The sequence below is a fragment of the Asterias amurensis genome, chromosome 6 (genome assembly GCF_032118995.1).
Source record: "Asterias amurensis chromosome 6, ASM3211899v1".
NCBI classification, from domain to species: domain Eukaryota; kingdom Metazoa; phylum Echinodermata; class Asteroidea; order Forcipulatida; family Asteriidae; genus Asterias; species Asterias amurensis.
The window spans coordinates 14,863,867-14,888,280 of record NC_092653.1 but is presented as its reverse complement, the minus strand read 5'-3'; the positions used below and the strand labels follow the sequence as shown (position 1 = coordinate 14,888,280).

General features: G+C 38.5%; 3 protein-coding genes across 4 annotated transcripts in view; 2 read left to right on the top strand and 1 right to left on the bottom strand.

Annotated features, from left to right (window-relative positions):
• The window catches only part of LOC139938607 (C-type lectin lectoxin-Enh6-like), a 28,208-nt gene extending 13,238 nt beyond the window's left edge, over nt 1-14,970 (bottom strand). For both annotated transcript variants that reach the window (XR_011786177.1, XM_071934200.1), the window contains exons 1-2: nt 14,681-14,970; nt 3,955-4,118 (exon numbers count right to left, since the gene is read on the bottom strand). The gene's annotated coding sequence lies outside the window, so the exon portion shown is untranslated. The remainder of the gene's footprint in view (nt 1-3,954; nt 4,119-14,680) is intronic.
• Nucleotides 1,693-2,625, top strand: LOC139938248 (galanin receptor type 2-like). The gene has a single exon (XM_071933657.1). The coding sequence runs from the start codon at nt 1,693-1,695 to the stop codon at nt 2,623-2,625; it is 933 nt and encodes a 310-aa protein (XP_071789758.1).
• On the top strand, nt 8,771-9,664 carry LOC139938247 (galanin receptor type 2-like). The gene has a single exon (XM_071933656.1). It carries the CDS (start codon nt 8,771-8,773, stop codon nt 9,662-9,664), a length of 894 nt encoding a protein of 297 aa, XP_071789757.1.
• Nucleotides 14,971-24,414: the final 9,444 nt, after the last annotated feature.

The following is a 24,414-nucleotide window of genomic DNA, read 5'->3' as shown; positions in this document are numbered from 1 at the left end:
TAGAGATTATTACATGGTGTTACCGCAAACTCTTCTATATCTTATCTCCACCATGCAAAGTTTCAAATCCTACTGTTGATATTATGAAACATTGTGAGAAATGACTCCTGAAGTAACGTAGTTTTCATTAAATGAATAAAAGACTTCTGACCAGAAGCCTTTTATTCCTATCTGAAAGCACACTTTATTTTACCAACAAGGGTGTTTTTTTCTTGCATCATTGTCTTTCAACTTCAATGACCAATTGTGTCCAAATTGTCACAGGCTTGTTATTTTATGCATAACATGTTGGAACACACCAAGTGGCAAGACTGGTCTTTGACTGGACAATTACCAAACAAATTCAGTGCCTTTAAACAGGTAAAAATGTGAATACACAACATTAACTTGTAAATAGAGTAATAATATTGTGGATGGTTTTCATCTAGTGGAAAACAGGGAAAACAGCGGCCATTGTTTTCAAAGGGTTGATAGTTTCCTTATCTGCTTCCATTTGCAAGGGTGATGTCATTTCTATTTTTCAAGTCCTTTGTTTGTATTCGAGAAAAACTGAGCACTTGCTAACTAAAAATGCAATGACAACATGTAGACTTCCCAATCAATTATGATGAAATAAGCACTTAAGATATTTGCATGTTATAAACCAGCAGTAAATCAATGACAACATCTGATTGCCAGGCTTTTTGAGTTTATATATGATTTGAGGCATTGCAAGGTGAATATTAAATTTGGTTAGCGGTAAACTCATGTGTAGGCCTATAGTTCCCACATGATGTACATGTAATTAAGCCATCTTTACGGGCAATTAGGAACACATAGCCATGCGTTTTGCGCGAGAACAGCGTGCAGCAGGCGCACATTTCACAAAACTCGTTGCCTGATTGGTTACATGTAAGCAGCGTGGCTGTGTTAATAACCCGTGCTCTTGACGCGCCTCAAAGCCAAAATGCAATTTGCCTGTAATAGTGGCGTCTTTTGCAAATTATTTATATCTACCATGTCTACTTGCCAGGTAGCATTTTTTTTTGTAAGAGAACTGTCTTGCTATTTTAAAATAATTTATAGTAGATCAGCAGTAAATTAATGGCAAATTCTGAGTGGCAGGCATTTAGTTTGGCAAACAAAACCCTGTCAAGTCCATTTGTGTTAATGGGGGTAACAGTTGAAATCACTTGTCAAACAGATCAAACTCAACGGCTGAATGACATTACAGTCTATGTATAATAAAACTGTGCATTATGAGGTACACTCTCAAAGCTAATACAGAGTTTCAAGGAGCAACAGCGGAGAGCAGACTGGGAGATCTGTGGCTGACCATCTTGGACTTCATATCTTATCTATGATTGCTGTCAACATTGAAAGTGTTCTCAGTTCATGTACATGTATCAGGCTACTGGATTTCTCTAGCATTTAGAAACTATTCTGTATAAACTATTTCGGTAGCATTGTTTGAACAATATCACGTGGTGTAGAAACTTCAAAGACTGTTTTCATTCGCCCATCAGACTGAAGAATAACTCCAACATATCTTCTGTGTGATCAACACATGAAGTGAGAAAAGATCTTGGTGCATCCACAATTATCAAAACTTCCTTTAGTGAATGTTGACAACTCTGATCAATCACTACAAGCATCAGTTCAGGATTGTAGTTGATATTTCTGAGGCAAACGACGGTGTTCAAAAGACTGAAAATGTCTCAATATGATATCATAACAAATGTACAGGGAACCATTGGAATGATTCTCAATACTCTAGCTTGGCTGGTCATCCTTCGCACCAAAAGCCTTCATAACACGCCTAACTACTTGCTGGCATATCTTGCTGTTGTTGATAGCATTTTGTGCTGTTACTTAATTGTGTTCAGTGCCACAAACATGACCCAGCTACCAGAGAGTTTCATTGGTAGAGAGATCTATTGTCGGATTGGCTTTATAGAGTTCTTAATAGCCTACTCATCAATTTATGCTCTGTGTCTGGTGACCTATGAACGATATATAGGAATAGTACATCCATTGCACTATCCCAGAATGATGTCTCCTAAAAAAGTTATCTTGATCATTTTCATAGCGTCTGGGATGTCATTCCTTTTTTCAACCCCACGTTTGTTTACATGGACTGCTAGCAATGACACCTGTATTCGAACTGACTCATCTGACACCATGGAATCTGCATTATTTGTGCTCTTCCTTCTATTTGGCTACCTGTTGCCCATCCTTTTTATGGGTTGGATTTACTACAAGATCCAAGCCACTCTCAAGAGAAGTGCTCAACAACTCCAACAACAGAATGTACAAGGAGCAGCCCTTGAGCTTTTTCAGGCCAGACAGAATGTGATCAGCATGCTTAAGATTGTCATGGGTGCACTGTTTGTTCTGTGGACACCACAGTCTTTATATTATATTATCTGCTTGACAGAATGGGGCTTCTTTAACATTAGTCCAGGCACACTAGATGTACTTAGTATAGTGGAATTCATGCACAGACTGAACTCTGTGATTAATCCCATCATTTACATCTTTAAATACAAGAAGTTTCGGAAAGGTCTTCAAGACATGCTGTGTTGTTGCATTGGTCGACCTCCAAGGCCAGACTGGATTGGTGTTCAAATTGCTATGAACAAATGAATGAACGAAACGTGTTACATACATGTAGATGACAGTAGATATAAACTGTGACTTCTTATAATGATAAACCTAATGATTGTGATATGTTTTAAAAATGTCATTAAATAGCTTTGTTTATTGGTTATTCCTTAAAAACATTGTTTGTACTCTGTTTCCATGAAGTATGGAAATAAATATCAGTTTGAATGAATAATGAGTAATGAATGAATAGACATGGCTATATTAAATCTCTTTAATTGAGCGGCAATTGTTGTTCCCCGAAGAGTTGTTACTTCTGAATGGGATAAGCTTTCAATCAATGATTATTATTGCAGTAGAGATGTTGAAACTTGTTAAAAATATAAAGCCTTTTGTGGATATCTCTTGTGTAGAAAGATTCAGTTTATATACTGGTAGTGTCTTGCAAACTATACTTCTAACTTTTCAGCAGCTTTATGAGAGTGCAGTGACAACAGGGTTTTAAAAAACAATCAGGAATCATGTTAAATGGAATGCCATTTTTGACTGTGTACCAGCCATTACCCATTTCGCGTTAATTAGCAGTTAATATTAAAGGCACTGGACACTATAGGTAATTACTAAGGGAATTAAAGGGTAGCGACTAGTTTTTTCACGGCCGTTTAAAACAGGCAGGGTCGAATTGCCGTGTGATAAAGGCCCGAGCTGAAGGCGAGGGCCTTTATCACACGGCAATTCAACCCTGCAAGGTTTTAAACGGCCGTGAAAGAACTAGTAGCTACCCTTTAATTCCCATTCATAAATACCTTTTTGGTTAAAAGGCGTAATAAAGTAAGAAACTCTGTAAAACTTATCCGTTTCCGGTGTGCTTGAGCTCTGTATGTTTCTACCTCCATGTACGACGTCCGTGTGTTGCATGCCTATTTCCGACAGTTTCCGGTTCCGTTCGTACGCATGCGTGTATAGTCTTGGTGCAACACGTTCTGGTTTTCCTTTCACACACACAGTGCGGCCAACTCATCAACAGCGCCTGCATCGCCCATAACAAGAAACGTCTTGCACCAAGACTAGCGCGGAGTATCCGCTCACAACGGGTTATAAACACTGGTCATTTTCAAAGGTTTAAACACCCCCCACGTGACGCGCTCTCCACCAATAGGAATAGCGAAACGAGGTATTTATGAATCAAAACTAATTATAAGCATAAAAGAAAATTCAAGAAGGAGCAATCGATTATTAACTTCATAATCAAGATGGGGCCACATGTTAGCTTCATTGGGCAAAAAAAAAAAGGTTGCGGGGGCTGGGACTATGCGATAAAAGTTGAAACGAAATGAAATTGCCTCAAATGGGTTGTTGTTTTAAAATTACCTGCTCACTTGGGAGTGTTTTGCAACCTTGATGGCATTAAGTTGATAAGCAGCCAACCACAACACCATGCACAATCATCTTCCACCATTTTACCTCCCAGACAGACTTTGATGAATGGCGAAAATGGATCTCCATTTACACCGTCAAGTAGCCAGCCATGAGAACTGCATGCACAATTGGACACAAACACACAGCAAATCAGAAATAAACAACAAAAATAATGCGACGTGCAGTGAGGAGATCTATGATCCAGCAAGGAAAAAGGAAACTTGCATGAGAAAAGTGCCAGCCATACCCGGGTAAATTTTGAACTTGCTCGGTTTACCACTTTCCGCTCAATAATATACAGTACCTATCAGTATAAACAACAAGGGAAACTGACTGGGTAAATTGAACAAAGGTGGGATTCGAACCAACAACCTCCAGATTAAGGTCCTGGCGCTTTTTTACCAACATAGGGCTAGATAGCTCAGTGGGTAGAGCGCAGGCACATTAATCCAGAGGTCTTTGGTTCGAATCCCACTCTAGTCAATTCTTTGCTCAACCTCCAAAATCAGTAATATACCTGACATCATGAAGACGCGGGCTCAAACGTTTCAAAAACATTTACAAACACCCCACTACAAAGCATGAGCAGAATGTGACCATCATGCCTAGGATTGTCATGGGTGCACTGTTTGCACTGTGGACACCAAAGTCTTTTTACAATTATCTACTTGTCAGAAAGAGGCTACAACAATTGTTCAGGTACGCTAAATACTGTTTTTGATTTAGTGTACAAAAATCATCTCTGTGAACTCATCCTTTACGTACATGTATTCTATATGTCTTCAAGACATGCTGTGTCGTTGCATTGGTTGACCTCTAAGGCCAGACCCGATTGGTGGTCAGATTGCTATGAATGAACAAATTGTGTGAGAAGAACACTAGGGGCACCCAATCACATCAAGCATAAACCATAAATGTTGTCAAATTACAAACATTTCCCAACAGCTTGTGGAATATTGTCTACACAAATTACAGTATTCTTTAATCAAAAAGTTCAAGCAAATACTGTTTCAAAAATGTAAGGCCGTTTGATTGAGTCACACATGATTTTGGAAACTGACTTCCTACAACATCCATCCCAATGTTCTGATCATTTCATTTCATTTTGTTTTAATTAAAATTAGTTAAATACACTATACACATTTTGTAATTACTCAAAATATAACAAGCATAAATCATCATCATTCAGCGGTCGCAACCGAGACAAGCATAAAACCTTACTAACGAGCAACGGAGAGCTGTTGATAGTATGAAACATTACGGTAAGAAACGCCTCCCTCTGAAGTGAGGTAGTTTTTGAGAAAGAGGTAATTTCTCACTAAAAATGAATAAAAGACTTCTGGCCAGAAGCCTTTTATTCCTATCTGAAAGCACACTATTACAATACACGTATGTACAACAAGGGTTGCAACTTCAATGACTAATTGAGTCAAACTTTTCACAGGTTTGTTATTTTATGCATATGTTGGGATACACCAAGTGAGAAGACTGGTCTTTGACAATTATAGTGCCTTTAAACAGGTACAATTGTGAATATTGTTACAATATTACAACCTAAATGGGACAAGAGTAATTGTGGATGGTTTTCATCTGATGGAAAATAGTGTCTGTGTTTCCACAGGGTTGATCCGTTCCCAGAGCAAGGGTGATGTCATTTCTATTTTTCAAGCCCTTTGTTTATAATCAAGAAAACTGAACACTTGCTAATTAAAAAATGCAATGACAACTACACCATTTGGCTTACCTATCAATTGTGATGAAAAACACTTAAAAGGCACTTGCATGTGTACATAGACGCTATTGGTAATAACTCAAAATAATTGTTTGCATAAAAACTAACTTGGTAATGAGTAATGGAGAGCTGTTGATAGTAAAAAACATTGTGAGAAACGGCTTCCTCTCAAGCAATGTAGTTTTTGAGAAAGAAGTGATTTCTCACTAAAACATTTGAATTGAATTCGAGACCTCCCAGCTGAAAGCACACAGCTTTTGCGACAAGGTATTAATCTCTTGCAACTTCGACAACCATTTTCACAGGTTTGTTATTTTATGAATATGTTGAGGTACATGTACATGTACACCAAGTGTAAAGACTGGTCTTTGACAATTACCGAAGGTGTCCAGTGCCTTTAAGCTATTTGCATATTTTAAACTATAGCAGTAAATTATATATGATTTGAGGCATTTCATGGTGAGGCATCAATATTTATTTGGTTTACGATGTGTATATCTACTTGCCAGGTAGAGTTTTGTTTTTTAGAGAACTGTCTTGCTATATTCTACTACTGCGGAGTAGATTAGCAGTAAATTAATGGCCAAGTCTGAGTGTCAGGCATTCAGTATGGCAAACAAAACCCTGTCAAGTCCCATAATGCGCTATATAAGAATTAGCTATTATTATTATTATTATTATTATTGTGTTAGTGGGGATAACAGTTGAAATCACTTGTCAAACAGATCACTCAACGGCTGAATGACATTACAGTATATCTACACTATTAAAAGCGTAACCCGCGCCATCTTGGATTGAAATTAGAAGGTCCAGTGGCATGGCATCCTTGTGAAATTACCAACTGTGATCACCAATTACCAATTTAGAGTTGTACACAGCATTCTCAAATAGGCTCTGTGGGTGTGTAAATACCCAAAACATAATAATATTAGGCCAAGTAAAAATAGAAAAATAGAAATGTTTAGCGTCCCCGCCTGCTTCCTTTTTACAGGACACCTCCTTTTTTTTTCTTAAGTTTTTTATGAACATTTTTTTTGTTTTTTGTTTTGAAAAGGGGTTATTTTAATAGATCTCAGCAAAAAAAAAAAAAAATGAACGTTTGTCTGAATGCCTTGACCAAACTGTTTCATTAATGTTTTGTGTATTTCAGCAGCAGAAAAAAAACAATTGATATTTGACATTCATGGCGGCCATCTTGAAATAAAAAATAAAAAAGCCCCTCCTTCTTTTTTTTGAGAAACCCAGACACTAAACATGTTTCTTTTTTTACTCGACCTTATTGCAATAAGTGTAAGCCATCAAAAAAAAAATAAAAAAAATACAGGATTGAAATTGTGGGTGTTTAATAATCACATTTTAGTTATGAAACGGATATTTAAAACAGGCCTACCTCTCAATTGCACCGCTTTCTTCAAAGGAGAAGAAATGGTCTAAGCAACCTTTTTCGCTGGCCATTTTGCTGTAGTAAATTTCTCTGTAGTGCATCTGACCATCTCCATGATCTGACTAAGTTGTGTTAACGGAGCTATTGGTCTGCGTTCAGACCACCACGTATTTAACAGAACTTTGTCACATCCTGCACTCTCTGTAACCGCAAAACCACAACAAACATTTACCGCCAATACGATCGCGCGCGCGTTTCCATGCATTTTTCATGTTATACATGTAGTCCACATAGAGCTTACTGATATGAATAAAAGTTTTCCTTTTTACGGCAGCATTTTATGCAGCCTTAAACGATTTATATATTAGGCCTATAAGAATATACTTTTCTCTGAATTCATATGGGGGGGGGAGCAAGGGTTCTGAGTGGAGGGGGGGGGGCGCCGGCCCCCCTGCCCCCCCTCTGGTTACGCCACTGTTTGACAAAGACCGCCTGACTTGTTAGCAATGGGACAACACTTGACTAATCCGCGTGTAGTTGAATTATACCCAATGTGCTCAACACAACAAAATAAGTGTGTCATTATAGCAGTGTACGTGCTATATTTTTAGTCGACCAAGTCATTACCCTTACAGTCCTCTTAATGGGGAAATACTCGGTGCAGTGAATAAAATTAGTACAATGACAAAAGCCGATCATTAAATTAAAACTATGCGTAAAATAATCCACATTTATACGGTGCGGATAATACGTAGTAGGCCCGCTCGATCAACACTAAAATATCACGAAAAACCCTATATCATGCCAAATACTATCATTGCCAAGTATACCCTTCCCAATATTAATTAAAGCTCTATTCCAGAAACAAACACCAATTCCTTTAGTGCAAACGCAAGAGAGAAGGTGAAGGGGAGGCGATGTTTCAACAATCAAATTACAACAAAGGACAATTCCATACCGATTATAAATACAATTTCTAATCCAATCCTACGAAATGATTATTACCTTTAAGAATACCTCCCTTACCCCACATTACCTTTTACAACATTTGTATACTAGAATCCTCCTCATCTAGCGGGGTGCCGCGCGAAGCGCGGTATCCCGCTATTGTATAATAAAACTGTGCATTATGAGGTACACTCTCAAAGCTAATACAGAGTTTCAAAGAGCAACAGCGGAGAGCAGACTTGGAGATCTGTGGCTGACTATCTATGACTTCATCATTAATTTATGATTGCTGTCAACATTGACATTGTTCTCAGTTTATGTATTTGGCTATTGGAGTTCTCTAGCATTTAGAAACTATTCGTGTATAAAACATTTCGGCAGCAAACAGTTGCATGTTTGAACAACACCACTTGGTGTAGAAAATTCAAAGAATATTTGCATTCGCCCATCAGACTGAAGAATAACTCCATCATATTATTATTATTATTATCTTCTGTTTGTGTGATCCACACATAAAGTGAGAAATAATCTTGATGCATCCACAATTACAGAACTTCCTTGATGAACGTTGACAACTCTGATCAATCACTACTAGCATCAGTTTAGGATTGTAGTTGATATTTCTGAGGCAAACGACGGTGTTCAAAAGACTGAAAATGTTTCAATGGTTTTTAACTATAACAAATGTACAAGGAGCAGTTGGAATGATTCTCAACACTCTAGCTTGGCTGGTCATCCTTCGCACCAAAAGCCTTCATAATATGACTAACTTCTTGCTGGCATATCTTGCTATTGTTGACAGCATTCTTTGCTGTCAGCTTCTTGTATTGATCAATGCCACGACTGGTAGAGAGATCTATTGTCGGATTGTCAGCGGTAACTTTATTGAGTGGTTAACAGCCTACTTATCAATTTATGCTCTGTGTCTTGTGACCTATGAACGATATATAGGAATAGTACATCCATTGCACTATCCCAGAATGATGTCTGCTAAAAAAACTATCTTGATCATTTTCATAGCGCTTGGGATGTCATTTGCGATTTCAACCCCACGTTTGTTTACCACTAATGCTAGCAATGGTACTTGCACATCAGAGAGTGACACTTCTAACACCAGTGAGAGTGTAAGCAGTGTGCTCTTCTTTCTATTTGGCTACCTGTTGCCCATCCTATTTATGAGTTGGATTTACTACAAGATCCAAGCCACTCTCAAGAGAAGCGCTCAACAACTTCAACGACAGAATGTAGAAGGAGCAGCCCTTGAGCTTTTTCAGGCCAGACAGAATGTGATCAGCATGCTTAAGATTGTCATGGGTGCACTGTTGTTTCTGTGGACACCACTGATTTTATATTCGCTTATCTGCTTGACAGAATGGGGTTACTTTAAAATTTGTTTGGGCCGCGATGTACTAGGTGTAGTGGTAGTCATGCACAGATTGAACTCAGTGATCAATCCCATCATTTACATCTTTAAATACAAGAAGTTTCGGAAAGGTCTTCAAGACATGCTGTGTTGTTGCATTGGTCGACCTCCAAGGCCAGACCGGATTGGTGTTAAAATTGCTATGAATGAACGAAACGTGTTAGATGAACACTAGATGAAAACTGTGACTTCTTTCATGATACTAACGATTGTGATTAATGTTTAACAAATGTCATTGACATGGCAATATTAAATCTCTTTATATGAGCGGCAATTATTGTTCCCTGTTGGGAAAAGCTTTCAATCAATTATTATTATAACAGTAGAGATGTTGAAACTTGTTAAAAATATTTAGCCTTTGGGCATATCTCTTGTGTAGAAAGATTCAGTTGAATGGCAAAAATGGGTCTCCATTTACACTGTCAAGGAGCCAGCCATAAGAGAAGTTTAATTGAGCAGCAATTATTGTTCCCTGGGAATTAGAGTTATTACTTCTGAATGGGATAAGCTTCAAGCAATTATTATTATTACAGTAGAGATGTTGAAACATGTTAAAAATAGAAAGTCTTTGTGGATATCTATTTTGTAAAAAGATTCAGTTCATTAACTGGAAGTGTCTTGCAAACTTTACTTCTTAACTTTTCAGCAGCTTTGGGCATTGGGCAGTGCAGCGACTAGAGGGATTTAAAAAAACAATCAGGAATCAAATTGAATGGAAATGCCATGTCTGACTGTGTACTACATACATGTAGCCATTACCTATTTCCCCTTATTAGCTGTTAATAAAGGCACTGGACACTACTGATTATTACTCAAAGTAATTGTTAGCATAAAACCTTTCTTTGTAACGAGTAATGGGGAGAGGTTGATAGTATAAAACATTGTGAGAAACGGCTCCCTCTGAAGTAACATAGTTTTTGAGAAAGTAACATTCATGTAGTTTTCGAGAAAAAGAGAATTGACACCCAAAACTAGGCGCATTAATCGGAGGCGCGTTCAGAATTGTGTAAGAAATTCATAGCTCCTCTTGCATAGAGCGAAACGCTACAGGTACGCTGAGGTCATGCGCACGTTTTTACGCACAGAGAACAGCTATTGTCCAACGATCTGCCTCCGTTTTGAGAGTGTGACGTCATTAATATGCAACTTTGGGTCTTTAGTAAACATTTTGAGCTACATGTACAAGGCTTGCAGTCTTGTGGATTTTCTGTCGAAAATCAAGCCCAGGCATGGCAATAGACATTTTAATTTTTATAATTCATCTACAATTGAAATTGTTCCTAAAAAACCCAAACTGAACTCCATGTATGACTGAGAAGAAACAAGCTCCTAAAGCTGTACATGGATTTATAATACTCATCGACAAAGTATAAGCTGTTTATTAGATAATGAGAAAATGTAACAGTATTCCACTTTGTTGATGGATGAGTTTTACATCAACCATGTCAGCTCTTGTGAAACTGTCCGCTCATAAAAACACCCATTATACATTTAATAGCAATTGCACTGAGTGCAATTTTTCCAGTGGTTTTAAAGACACTGGACACTATTAGTAATTGTCAAAGACCAGTTTCTCACTTGGTTAATCTCAACACATGCATAAAATAACAAACCTGTCAAGATTTTAGCTCAATTGGACGTGGAAGTTGCAAAATAATAATGAAAGAAAAAACACAATTGTCACACAAAGTTGTGTGCTGTCAGATGCTTGATTTTGGGACCTCAAAATCTAATTATGACGTGTATGAGGTCTCGAAACCAAATTCGTGGAAAATTACTTCTTTCTCGAAAACTACTTTAATTCAGAGGGAGCCATTTCTCACAGTGTTTTATACTATCAACCATTGTCAACAGCTCGCCATTACCCGTTACCAAATAATTTGTTATGGTAATAATTATTTTGAGTCATTACCATTAGTGTCAAGTGCCTTCAAAGAAACTGCGTAGACATAAAAAGTAACAAAATACTATTGTTGTAGAAATATAACACGATATGAGCAATTATAAGCTATTTGTGATTTGACATTAAATCAGTGTAGACAATGGTAGATTAAAGAACCAGCTTTCAAGAACAATAGTTTGATATCAGTCGAGTCCAGATTATACACCATTTTTATGAGATTTCTGCCAAAACTCGGGTATAAACTGATGATCTGTCTCCAAATAGAGCATTTTAGCGACCCTACAGCAGTGGAATGGACGCAATCTTTGGGATTTATTGGTGTGATCAACTACATTGTAGATGTAGCTTGATACAGTACAGATTCATGCTCACACTAAACTATTGACCACTGGCAGTCTGAAATTAGCACCAATACATGTAGTCACTGTTTGATTCGCTTCATCATAACTGTGTAAAAACAACTCAAGTTCTCAAGTGTTTTGAAACTGCATCAGTAATGCCAATAGGCAGGGAAAGCCAATAGTGACAAAAAGGCACTTTCAAGGTGACTGACCTTTTGGTTCCAGACAATAACTAGACCAAACACACCTTTTAGGGGTGTTAGCAACAGCAATACTCATCAAGCTACGTATGTTCTGTGTCTGCTGACCTATGAACGATGTTATACAAATATTGACTGCTTCAAGTGCTATGGTTAAAACTACGACTCCCAAGGTGATCCCCGGAGCGTTCTATTTTACCGAGGCGCAGCCGAGGGAAAATGGAACGGTTCGGGGATCATCGAGCACAAGTGAAAACAGTCAATATTTGTTTGATAACACCCTAACAGACTATTTATCATCCTCGTACACGTAACGTTCGTACGTGCGTTTCAGACACACAGATGCACAACTGATTGGGTTCAAAGTGGGTAAGAAGACGTCTGGGTACTGCACGCCGTGTGATAGTCGTCGGACTATCACATGGCAAACGATGCACTATCACACGGCCGTCGTCCAGTAAAACTAAGACATATCATGTGACGCGCTTAAAACCAATGAAAAGGCAGATTATTTGTAAGGGGTGTTATAAATAGGAATAGTGCATATCCACTGCACTATCCCAGAATGATGTCTGCTAAAAAAGTTACAATGATTATTTTCATGGCATGGGAGGTACAATGTATCAGTTCTTCTGTCAAGCCCTCTTCCTTTTACATGTATCTATACCAATTACTGGAAAGGATAACAACACAACAGGGCCCAATTTCATAGAGCTGCTAAGCACACAAATTTGCGTAGCATGCAATTTCTTCCTTGGTAAAAACAGGATTACCAACCAAATTTCAATTTGTTGCATATTCCTTGTTACTGGTATTCAGCTGTTGTTTGCTTGTCCTGAAAATCACGCTGAAATTTGGTTGGTAGTCATGTTTTTATCAAGGAAGAAATTTCATGCTTAGAAAATTTTTGTGCTTAGCAGCTCTATGAAAATGGGCCCTGGCAAGATATGCTTCTTCCTTTCTAATGCATCATACATTCTTATAAACATAGAGAGGGTTCTTTGTTTTGTGTTCAGCCACCTATTGCCCATCCTATTAATGAGTTGGGCGTTCTACAAGATCCTAGCCACAATGAAGAGAAGTGCTCAAAAATTCTCACGAGACAGAGTACAAGCAGCAGCCTATAAACTGTTCAAAGCAAGTGAAACATGACCAACATGCTTATTATTGTCATGGATGCATTGATTGTACTATGGACACAAACCATTCTTGCCACCTTCATCTGCTTCCAAAGAAATACCATTTGCAGTTCTAAGGTTTATAACATATTAATGGAAATTTTGGATTAATGTACAACCTAAACTCAGTGATCAATCCTATCATTTATGTCTTAAAATACAAGAAGTTTCTGAAAGGTCTTCAAGACATGCTGTGTTGTTGCATTGGTCGACCTCCAAGGCCAGACCGGATTGGTGTTATTGCTTTGAATGAACGCTAAGCATACAACATGTACAATGTAGAAACGTCACCAAAAAGACAAAACAGAATACAGAGTTGGTGCGCACATCAAAGAGCAACTATTTATCAATCCAAGAACTGACTCCACGGTAGTGCAGTTTATTTTGATCCTATAAGCTTTAAAGACCCTGGACACTATTGGTAATTGTCAAAGACTAGTCTTCACAGTTGGTGTATCTCAACATATGCATAAAATAACAAACCTGTGAAAATTTTAGTTCAATTGGTCGTCGAAGTTGCGAGAGAATAATGGAAGAAAAAACACCCTTGTCACACAAAGTTGTGTGCTTTCCGATGCTTGATTTCGAGACCTCAAATTCTAAATATGAGGTCTCGAAATCAAATTCATGGAAAATTACTTCTTTCTCGAAAACTGCGTCACTTCAGAGGGAGCCGTTTCTCGCAATGTTTTATACCATCAACCTCTCCCCATTACTCGTAATCAAGAAAGGTTTCATGATTATAATTATTTTGAGTAATTACCAATAGTGTCCACTGCCTTTAAGTAGTAGTCCCAGCCAATTTTCTATACCTTCCGCCCGGGTAGTAGTTAAAAAGCAGGACAGTTCTTTTTAGAACTCTCCCGAACATTCGATATAAATTTACTCTGCAGTCATAGAATAAAGAAAGAGTTCTCTAGGAACAACTCTACCTGGCAAGTAGACATGGTGTTACCGCAAACCAACTATTTATCAACAAGTTTAAATCACAGTTGCAATGCAGAAATGATCAGGATATCAGTCACAAATTCAACATGTGACTTGGTATTGTGGCTGATAACCACATTCCGGTAAGCATAATTTTTCAGTGCTTAGCTAATTTACACGTAATTTCAAGGTAAAAAAAAAACCCAGCTGAGCGTTGAACAAGTTTTGAGACGTCATTAATTTTTCATTTAACCCCATTTATTTCTATTTTTGATTAACTCGCGTCATTGGACCAGTTCAGCTTTCATCAGATTTGTGAGTTACGTTCACAAAGTAAAGTACTATGTACATGTACAGGCAACTTTACTTTGGGTGGGTTTGTTTAGCTTCCCTGGGTCGACCCCGGTGTGTGGCGGTGTTTTTTCCCCGGGACGAACGTGGGTAATTATCTGCACACGTTTGTCCTGGAAAAAAACACGCCACACACCGGGGTGGACCCAGGGAAGCTAAACGAACGCACCCACTACATACATGTACATGTAGATGTTCTTTGGACTGATAATTTTACCCAAAAAACTAAAAAATAACGTAACAAAAGGCCATTAACAAAATTCAGATAAAACAAAATTGAAAAAGGCTCACCAGTTCAACCATGTCAGCTTCCGGTCTTGGATAAAGCTATTGCCTCTCACCACAGTGACCCTGGTACAATCCCGGCTAAGAAAAAGTAGAGTAGAGTTGTGCGTTGATTTCCTCCTATTATGATATGGGGCTTTTTCTCTGGACGCTCCGGTTTTCCTCCCTCTGGAAAAATCACACACTTACGACCTCTAGCTTTGCTTTTTGGTCATCATGGGTTGATGTGGCTGGCTGTCTAAGGCATTCTTGCATATGCCTGCGCCTCGAACACACTGTAGCCACATCCTTCGCAACTCAGCTGCCAGTTAGGTCGATGAGAATCCCAAATCAATCAATCAATCAATCAATCAATCAATCAATCAATCAATCAATCAATCAATCAATCAATCAAGCAATCAATCAATCAATCCATAGATGTTCCAGCAACCTGTCCCTGTACTCCTACATGTATCTAAGGCAGGCATTGTTGAATGAAACAAGGGTAGATATTCCATTCTGTAGAGTGACACGCCCCCGCCCTCCAGCTCTAATTTGAGTCCTTGTCCATCTCATTTCTAGAATAAAGCGAACATTGATAATAAAAATACAAAATTAATAATCAAGTAGGATTTGACAAGTTCACAAGGCTATAGCCTTGTACATATTTTCAGGCAAAATTTGACAGGTACACAAGGCTATAGCCTTGTACATATTTTCAGGCAAAATTTGACAAGTTCACAAGGCTAATAGCCTTGTACATATTTTCAGGCAAAATTTGACAGGTACACAAGGCTATAGCCTTGTACATATTTTCAGGCAAAATTTGACAGGTACACAAGGCATATTTTCAGGCAAAATTTGACAAGTTCACAAGGATAAAGGCCTTGTTCACAAGGCTATAGCCTTGTACATAATTTCAGGAAAAAATTGACAGGTACACAAGGCTATAGCCGTGTACACAAGGCTATAGCCTTGTAGATGTTTTCAGGCAAAATTTGACAGGTACACAAGACTGTACATATTTTCAGGCAAAATTTGACAAGTACACAAGGCTATAGCCTTGTACATATTTTCTGGCAAAATTTGACAAGTACACAAAGCTAAAGGCCTTGTTCACAAGGCTATAGCCTTGCACATATTTTCAGGCAAAATTTGACAAGTACACAAAGCTAAAGGCCTTGCTCACAAGGCTATAGCCTTGTACATAATTTCAGGCAAAATTTGACAGGTACACAAGGCATATTTTCAGGCAAAATTTGACAAGTACACAAAGCTAAAGGCCTTGTTCACAAGGCTATAGCCTTGTACATAATTTCAGGCACAATTTGACAAGTACACAAAGCTAAAGGCCTTGTTCACAAGGCTATAGCCTTGTACATATTTTCAGGCAAAATTTGACAAGTACACAAGGCTAAAAAAAACCTTGTTAACAAGGCTAAAGCCTTGTACATATTTTCAGGCAGAATTTGACAAGTACACAAGGCTAAAAGCCGTGTACACAAGGCTATAGCCTTGTACATATTTCAGGCACAATTTGACAAGTACAAAAGGCTAAAGGCCTTGTTCACAAGGCTATAGCCTTGTACATATTTTCAGGCAAAATTTGACAAGTACAAAAGGCTAAAGGCCTTGTTCACAAGGCTATAGCCTTGTACATAATTTCAGGAAAAATTTGACAAGTACAAAAGGCTAAAGGCCTTGTTCACAAGGCTATAGCCTTGTACATAATTTCAGGAAAAATTTGACAAGTACACAAGGCTAAAAGCCGTGTACACAAGGCTATAGCCTTGTAGATGTTTTCAGGCAAAATTTGACAGGTACACAAGACTGTACATATTTTCAGGCAAAATTTGACAAGTACACAAGGCTATAGCCTTGTACATATTTTCTGGCAAAATTTGACAAGTACACAAAGCTACAGGCCTTGCTCACAAGGCTATAGCCTTGTACATAATTTCAGGCACAATTTGACAAGTACACAAAGCTAAAGGCCTTGTTCACAAGGCTATAGCCTTGTACATATTTTCAGGCAAAATTTGACAAGTACACAAGGCTAAAAAAAACCTTGTTAACAAGGCTAAAGCCTTGTACATATTTTCAGGCAGAATTTGACAAGTACACAAGGCTAAAAGCCGTGTACACAAGGCTATAGCCTTGTACATATTTCAGGCAACATTTGACAGGTACACAAGGCATATTTTCAGGCAAAATTTGACAAGTACACAAAGCTAAAGGCCTTGTTCACAAGGCTATAGCCTTGTACATATTTTCAGGCAAAATTTGACAAGTACACAAAGCTAAAGGCCTTGCTCACAAGGCTATAGCCTTGTACATAATTTCAGGCCAAATTTGACAAGTACACAAGGCTAAAAAAAACCTTGTTAACAAGACTAAAGCCTTGTCGTATTTTCAGGCAGAATTTGACAAGTACACAAGGCTAAAAGCCGTGTACACAAGGCTATAGCCTTGTACATATTTTCAGGCAAAATTTGATGAGTACACAAGGCTAAAAGCCTGTACACATTTTCAGGCAAAATTTGACAAGTACACAAAGCTAAAGGCCTTGTTCACAAGGCTATAGCCTTGTACATATTTTTAGGCAAAATTTGACAGGTACACAAGGCTATAGCCTTGTACATATTTTCAGGCAAAATTTGACAGGTACACAAGGCTATAGCCTTGTACATATTTTCAGGCAAAATTTGACAAGTTCACAAGGCTAATAGCCTTGTACATATTTTCAGGCAAAATTTGACAGGTACACAAGGCTATAGCCTTGTACATATTTTCAGGCAAAATTTGACAGGTACACAAGGCATATTTTCAGGCAAAATTTGACAAGTTCACAAGGATAAAGGCCTTGTTCACAAGGCTATAGCCTTGTACATAATTTCAGGAAAAAATTGACAGGTACACAAGGCTATAGCCGTGTACACAAGGCTATAGCCTTGTAGATGTTTTCAGGCAAAATTTGACAGGTACACAAGACTGTACATATTTTCAGGCAAAATTTGACAAGTACACAAGGCTATAGCCTTGTACATATTTTCTGGCAAAATTTGACAAGTACACAAAGCTAAAGGCCTTGTTCACAAGGCTATAGCCTTGCACATATTTTCAGGCAAAATTTGACAAGTACACAAAGCTAAAGGCCTTGCTCACAAGGCTATAGCCTTGTACATAATTTCAGGCAAAATTTGACAGGTACACAAGGCATATTTTCAGGCAAAATTTGACAAGTACACAAAGCTAAAGGCCTTGTTCACAAGGCTATAGCCTTGTACATAATTTCAGGCACAATTTGACAAGTACACAAAGCTAAAGGCCTTGTTCACAAGGCTATAGCCTTGTACATATTTTCAGGCAAAATTTGACAAGTACACAAGGCTAAAAAAAACCTTGTTAACAAGGCTAAAGCCTTGTACATATTTTCAGGCAGAATTTGACAAGTACACAAGGCTAAAAGCCGTGTACACAAGGCTATAGCCTTGTACATATTTCAGGCACAATTTGACAAGTACAAAAGGCTAAAGGCCTTGTTCACAAGGCTATAGCCTTGTACATATTTTCAGGCAAAATTTGACAAGTACAAAAGGCTAAAGGCCTTGTTCACAAGGCTATAGCCTTGTACATAATTTCAGGAAAAATTTGACAAGTACAAAAGGCTAAAGGCCTTGTTCACAAGGCTATAGCCTTGTACATAATTTCAGGAAAAATTTGACAAGTACACAAGGCTAAAAGCCGTGTACACAAGGCTATAGCCTTGTAGATGTTTTCAGGCAAAATTTGACAGGTACACAAGACTGTACATATTTTCAGGCAAAATTTGACAAGTACACAAGGCTATAGCCTTGTACATATTTTCTGGCAAAATTTGACAAGTACACAAAGCTACAGGCCTTGCTCACAAGGCTATAGCCTTGTACATAATTTCAGGCACAATTTGACAAGTACACAAAGCTAAAGGCCTTGTTCACAAGGCTATAGCCTTGTACATATTTTCAGGCAAAATTTGACAAGTACACAAGGCTAAAAAAAACCTTGTTAACAAGGCTAAAGCCTTGTACATATTTTCAGGCAGAATTTGACAAGTACACAAGGCTAAAAGCCGTGTACACAAGGCTATAGCCTTGTACATATTTCAGGCAACATTTGACAGGTACACAAGGCATATTTTCAGGCAAAATTTGACAAGTACACAAAGCTAAAGGCCTTGTTCACAAGGCTATAGCCTTGTACATATTTTCAGGCAAAATTTGACAAGTACACAAAGCTAAAGGCCTTGCTCACAAGGCTATAGCCTTGTACATAATTTCAGGCCAAATTTGACAAGTACACAAGGCTAAAAAAAACCTTGTTAACAAGACTAAAGCCTTGTCGTATTTTCAGGCAGAATTTGACAAGTACACAAGGCTAAAAGCCGTGTACACAAGGCTATAGCCTTGTACATATTTTCAGGCAAAATTTGATGAGTACACAAGGCTAAAAGCCTGTACACATTTTCAGGCAAAATTTGACAAGTACACAAAGCTAAAGGCCTTGTTCACAAGGCTATAGCCTTGTACATATTTTTAGGCAAAATTTGACAGGTACACAAGGCTATAGCCTTGTACATATTTTCAGGCAAAATTTGACAGGTACACAAGGCTATAGCCTTGTACATATTTTCAGGCAAAATTTGACAAGTACACAAAGCTAAAGGCTTTGTACATATTTTCAGGCAAAATTTGACAGGTACACAAGGCATATTTTCAGGCAAAATTTGACAAGTACACAAGGCTAAAGGCCTTGTTCACAAGGCTATAGCCTTGTACATATTTTCAGGCAAAATTTGACAAGTACACAAGGCTAAAGGCCTTGTACATATTTCCAGGCAAAATTTGACAAGTACAGAAGGATAAAGGCCTTGTTCACAACGCTTTAGCCTTGTACATATTTTCAGGCAAAATTTGACAAGTACACAAGGCTAAAAACCTTGACACATGGCACAAGGCCTTGTACATATTTTCAGGCAAAATTTGACAAGTACACAAGGCTAAAGGCTATAGTTCACAAGGCCTTATTGTTCACAAGCCTATAGCCTTGTACATATTTTCAGGCAAAATTTGACAAGTACAGAAGGCTAAAGGCCTTGTTCACAACGCTATAGCCTTGTACATATTTTCAGGCATAATTTGACAAGTACACAAGGCTGTACATATTTTCAGGCAAAATTTGACAAGTACACGAGGCTAAAAGCCGTGTACACAAGGCTATAGCCTTGTACATATTTGCAGGCAAAATTTGACAAGTACACAAGGCTATATAGCCTGTACATATTTTCAGGCAAAATTTGACAAGTACACAAGGCTAAAAACCTTGACACATGGCACAAGGCCTTGTACATATTTTCAAGCAAAATTTGACAAGTACACAAGGCTAAAAGCCTGTACACAAGGCTCAAACATATTGTACATATTTTGTATGAGGCTAAAGCCTTGTGTACGTTAGCCTTGTGTACTTGTCAAATTTTGCCTGAAACTATGTACAAGGCTTATAGCCTTGTGGACAAGGCTTTTAGCCCGGTGTACTTGTCAAGTTTTGCCTAAAATTATGTACAAGTCTATCCTATAGCCATTCAGCTTTTAAAAAACCTGAAGATTATTTGACAATTATCAAATATTCAACAATTTTTAATGGAACGAGCTATTTAGTTTAGGGGTCGAAATTTTGAATGCACCATTAATGTAACTGTGTTGACTGGAACAGGCTGTATATAGGGCTCGAAATTAATAATGCACTATTAAACTTACCATTTGGATCGGCAAAACATGTTTAATTTAGTTTGATGGAATATCTATGAATTTGATTATTTACTAGCGGGATGCCGCGCTTCGCGCGGCACCCCGCTAGGATATAAAAATCCTTTACACAAATATTTCGAAATGTGGGTGAGGGTGTTATACGCCTCTCTCAATATTTATGCATGGCGTCATAATTCTAACCCAAAATGAAGCTATTTCGCACGTCCACCACTACTTGCAGTGGCTGTACCCACCTCGTTTTGGGTTAGACAACGTACCTTATGCATCTAGAAACTATAAGGCTCCCCCGTGATCCTTATAGGGGTCTAATATGTTGGGCCTCCCTAACGTTACACGTTTTTCAAATCAGCGTTGATAGGTGAAACTGACCGTTAGCCAGCAATAACTAAAGTTTCTTTTGTACTACACTACCAAAACTTTCTCCACACACATTCATAATGCTTGCATTTCCTTTTTAAAAAACATCGTCAAAAATGACATTTTTACGTCCCACGATACATAGCGTTGCTACAGCACTATAAGTAAAGCGAGTTTTTGCTGTGTGCCACAAATCTAAATTATCTACTGTTTTTTTTTCGGGGGGGGGGGGGGGGGCGGGGGCGGTAAGAGCGTAGGCCTCTTTTTAGTTTATTCTCATCTGAATTGGTCTTGTAAACTTTCTGGTCAATAGGCTGCATGTATAACGGGAGCACTTAACGTGAACGTCAAAAAAGTGTTTTGCAGGCAGAGATGCCAAGTCCAGAGGCTAGCTATGTGTGAGATTTTTCAAAGCTCAACCCCCATCCCCCCGGAAAAAAAATTGCCAGTTTAAGAAGGCCTTTTTAAATCACCGCCCAACCTTTTTTTTTTTTTTTTTTTTATTTTTTTTTTTATGAATAAATAAAACAATGTGAAATTTAATTGTGGACAAAAAGTGTTTCAAAATGCATCAAAAGCCTCCTCAGAATAATTAAAACTCACTTGAGGTACACAGGAGATGTTGATGGTTAATGTGGAGGTTCGATTGTGTCAGATTTCATCCCTCCAAACTTGAAAAAAATAGACTAAAAATGATGTCCAAAATCAATCGCTCACTTCTTCTGCCTGTTGTGTCTTCGCTAGTGGAGCGCATTTCAACGAATTTGCTAAAAGAATCGGAACAAACTTGTGCACAATAAGCATTTTGCGCTCTGCCGAATTAGAGCTGAACCTACTGGATGAGCAAAAGCGTGAGCAATCTGCAAATTTGCGCTCTGTTTGTACAAATTTTGTACAAAAAATGTCGTTAATTTTTTTTTCCTGATCTCGCCCCAATAATGGTTGATGTGCGTGTGAGCGTGAGACAGAGCCCAAATGCGTGAGTCTCACGCCTAATGCGTGAGACTTGGCAGGTCTGGTTTTGTTTTATTGTCATTTTGGGCTTATTGCATCTCGCGAAATTTGAACGACAAACGACACAATTTCTGACCGCGTTCATGTTCACGCTGAACAAACCTCCATACATCCCATATCTCTGGAACCCTATATCGTACAAACTAAATAAAAACGATAAACTGGTCCCCACTCCTTAATTTTCTCTAACTTATTTCACTTTCAGAAAGCATGTCAAGTCATGTTTAGGGTTTGTTACGTCCAGTTTGTGTGAATAGACAAACTCCTAAAAATGTACCCCATTCAGCCGCACAAGGTCTCTTTTGTTAATATTATCTCCATCAGTAACCAACCTGACGGGCCGATGGCTAAATTAGGCTTCAAAATGGATTTGGCAAAATGTACATTCTGAGACCTGACTGACACACTGCTCTAACCAATTTTGTGAATTGGTTAGAGCTTAGACTTATTCAAAAGGAAACTTAATGTCATTTTGCTTAACAACTTTGACCAAATGCAAAGCAAAGTTCTTTTTTTTACAGCTTCAAAACAGCCTTTGACGTGTGTGTATAAGTTTCACCATAGAGTAAGGAATGGTTTCACAATTCTACCTCCATGGTTAAACTCTGAAACTGCAACATTATTCCTCCATGAACAGACCGTATTCTAAAACGGTATTCATGTACCCATTTGAGTTTACTGGCAAAAGGTCCAAGGTCGCCACCCACTGTCAACCTAAAGTGGTCCCACGGCGACCTTCTTCACCAAGCAACAGGTGGCCTGTCTCAAACCAGACAACAAACCACTCACAATACACTGACCAGAATGGCTCTTTGTGTAATAAGGCCCCCCCCCCCCACCCCCAAAATGTTATTAATTGTAAAGTTCCCTTAGACACCTTCCAACCTATAGCCGGCCCTACCCAATGTTCCCAAATTATTAAGCTTCCGTTTGATCCCATCCTTGTTCATCATGATAATTCTCATGCCGTTTGGAAGTGAATGCTTTTTTATAAATATTCTCCATTTAATCTTTTCAACAAATGAGTCACCCGCAGAGGGATTTCTAGGAAGTCTGATAACAACGTCGACCAGTGGTTGACACATGGTCACCTGCGAAACATCAATCTACGGTACTTCATCCATTCAATGCAAATTCAGTCAAATTCGTGAGATTAGTTTCGGTTTTGTCCTGGCACCCAGCCTCTTCGACCCTTTCGACCCTGCGCGGCAATGAATGAACCAATCCGGAGAACCATGCTTAGTACAACACGAAAGTAACCTGACCAAAAAGGGCGGATCGAATGGCGGGTGGGCGGGCAAGGGGCAATGAATGAACCAATCCGGAGCACCATCTGCGAAACACTGTCCAATGAGTCGCCTGTCAGAAAGATTTCTAGGAAGTCTGGTAACAACATCGACCAGTGGTTGACGCACGGTCGCCGCCCAAACTTCCTCCAATCACATGACTTGTAAGTGCGAGTTTGGATCCGGGTTTTGCAGACTTGCAACCCGACGTCTGAAACCACACAAACGTATTGAATTCCACACAAACAACCGTGTTGGATTCCACAAGGATGCCATACCACTGGACCTTCTAATTTTCAATCCAAGATGGCGCAGGTTACGCTTTTAATAGTATAGATTTAGATAGGTTAGCCATATCAGTTGAACAATTGGGTCCTGTGTATAAACAGTAACAATTTAAAAAAGTTAAAGGCACAGGACACTATTGGTAATTGTCAAAGACCAGTCTTCTCACTTGGTGTATCTCAACATATGCATAAAATAACAAACCTGCGAAAATTTGAGCTCAATTGGTTGTCGAAGTTGCGAAATTGCGAGATAATAATGAAAGAAAAAAAAACCTTGTCACACGAAGTTGTGTGCTTTCAGATGCCTGATTTAGAGACCTCAAAATCTAATTCTGAAGCTCAAAATCAAATTTGTCGAAAATTACTTCTTTCTCAGAAACTACGTCACTTCAGAGGGAGCCAGTTCTCACAATGTTTGATACTATCAACAGCTCCCTAATACTCGTTACCAAGTATGGTTTTATGCTTTCATTGTCTTGAGTAATTACCAATACTGTCCACTGCCTTTAATTACAGAGCAATACGAAATTCCATATCAATACTTTATGCAGTATCCTTAAACTAAAGGGGGGTATAACTTTGGTAATTACTATTAGAACACCCCTTACAAACACTCTGCCTTTTCATTGGTTTAGAGCGCATCACATGATATGTCTTAGTTTTATTAGAAATGCGGCCGTGTGATAGTGTAAATGATACGCTGATAGTCCGACGACTATTATACGGCATGCAGTACCCAAACGCCTTTTTACCCACCTTGAAACCAATCAGTTATGCATCTGTGTATCTGAAACGTGCCTACTAACGTTACGTGTACGAGGATGATAAAAAGTCTGTTGGGGTGTTATAAAACAAATATTGACTGCTTTTACTCATGATATGATTAAAACTCTGACTCCCTCGGTGATCCTCGAACCGTTCCAAAAGAACGCTCCGGGGATCACCTCGCGAGTCGTTTAACCATAGCAATCGAAGCAGTCAATGTTTGTATAAAACAAAATAATCATAAA

Coding starts and splice junctions, on each gene's coding strand:
- LOC139938248 (XM_071933657.1), top strand. CDS start 1,693: ATGTCTCAATATGATATCATAACAAATGTACAGGGAACCATTGGAATG.
- LOC139938247 (XM_071933656.1), top strand. CDS start 8,771: ATGATTCTCAACACTCTAGCTTGGCTGGTCATCCTTCGCACCAAAAGC.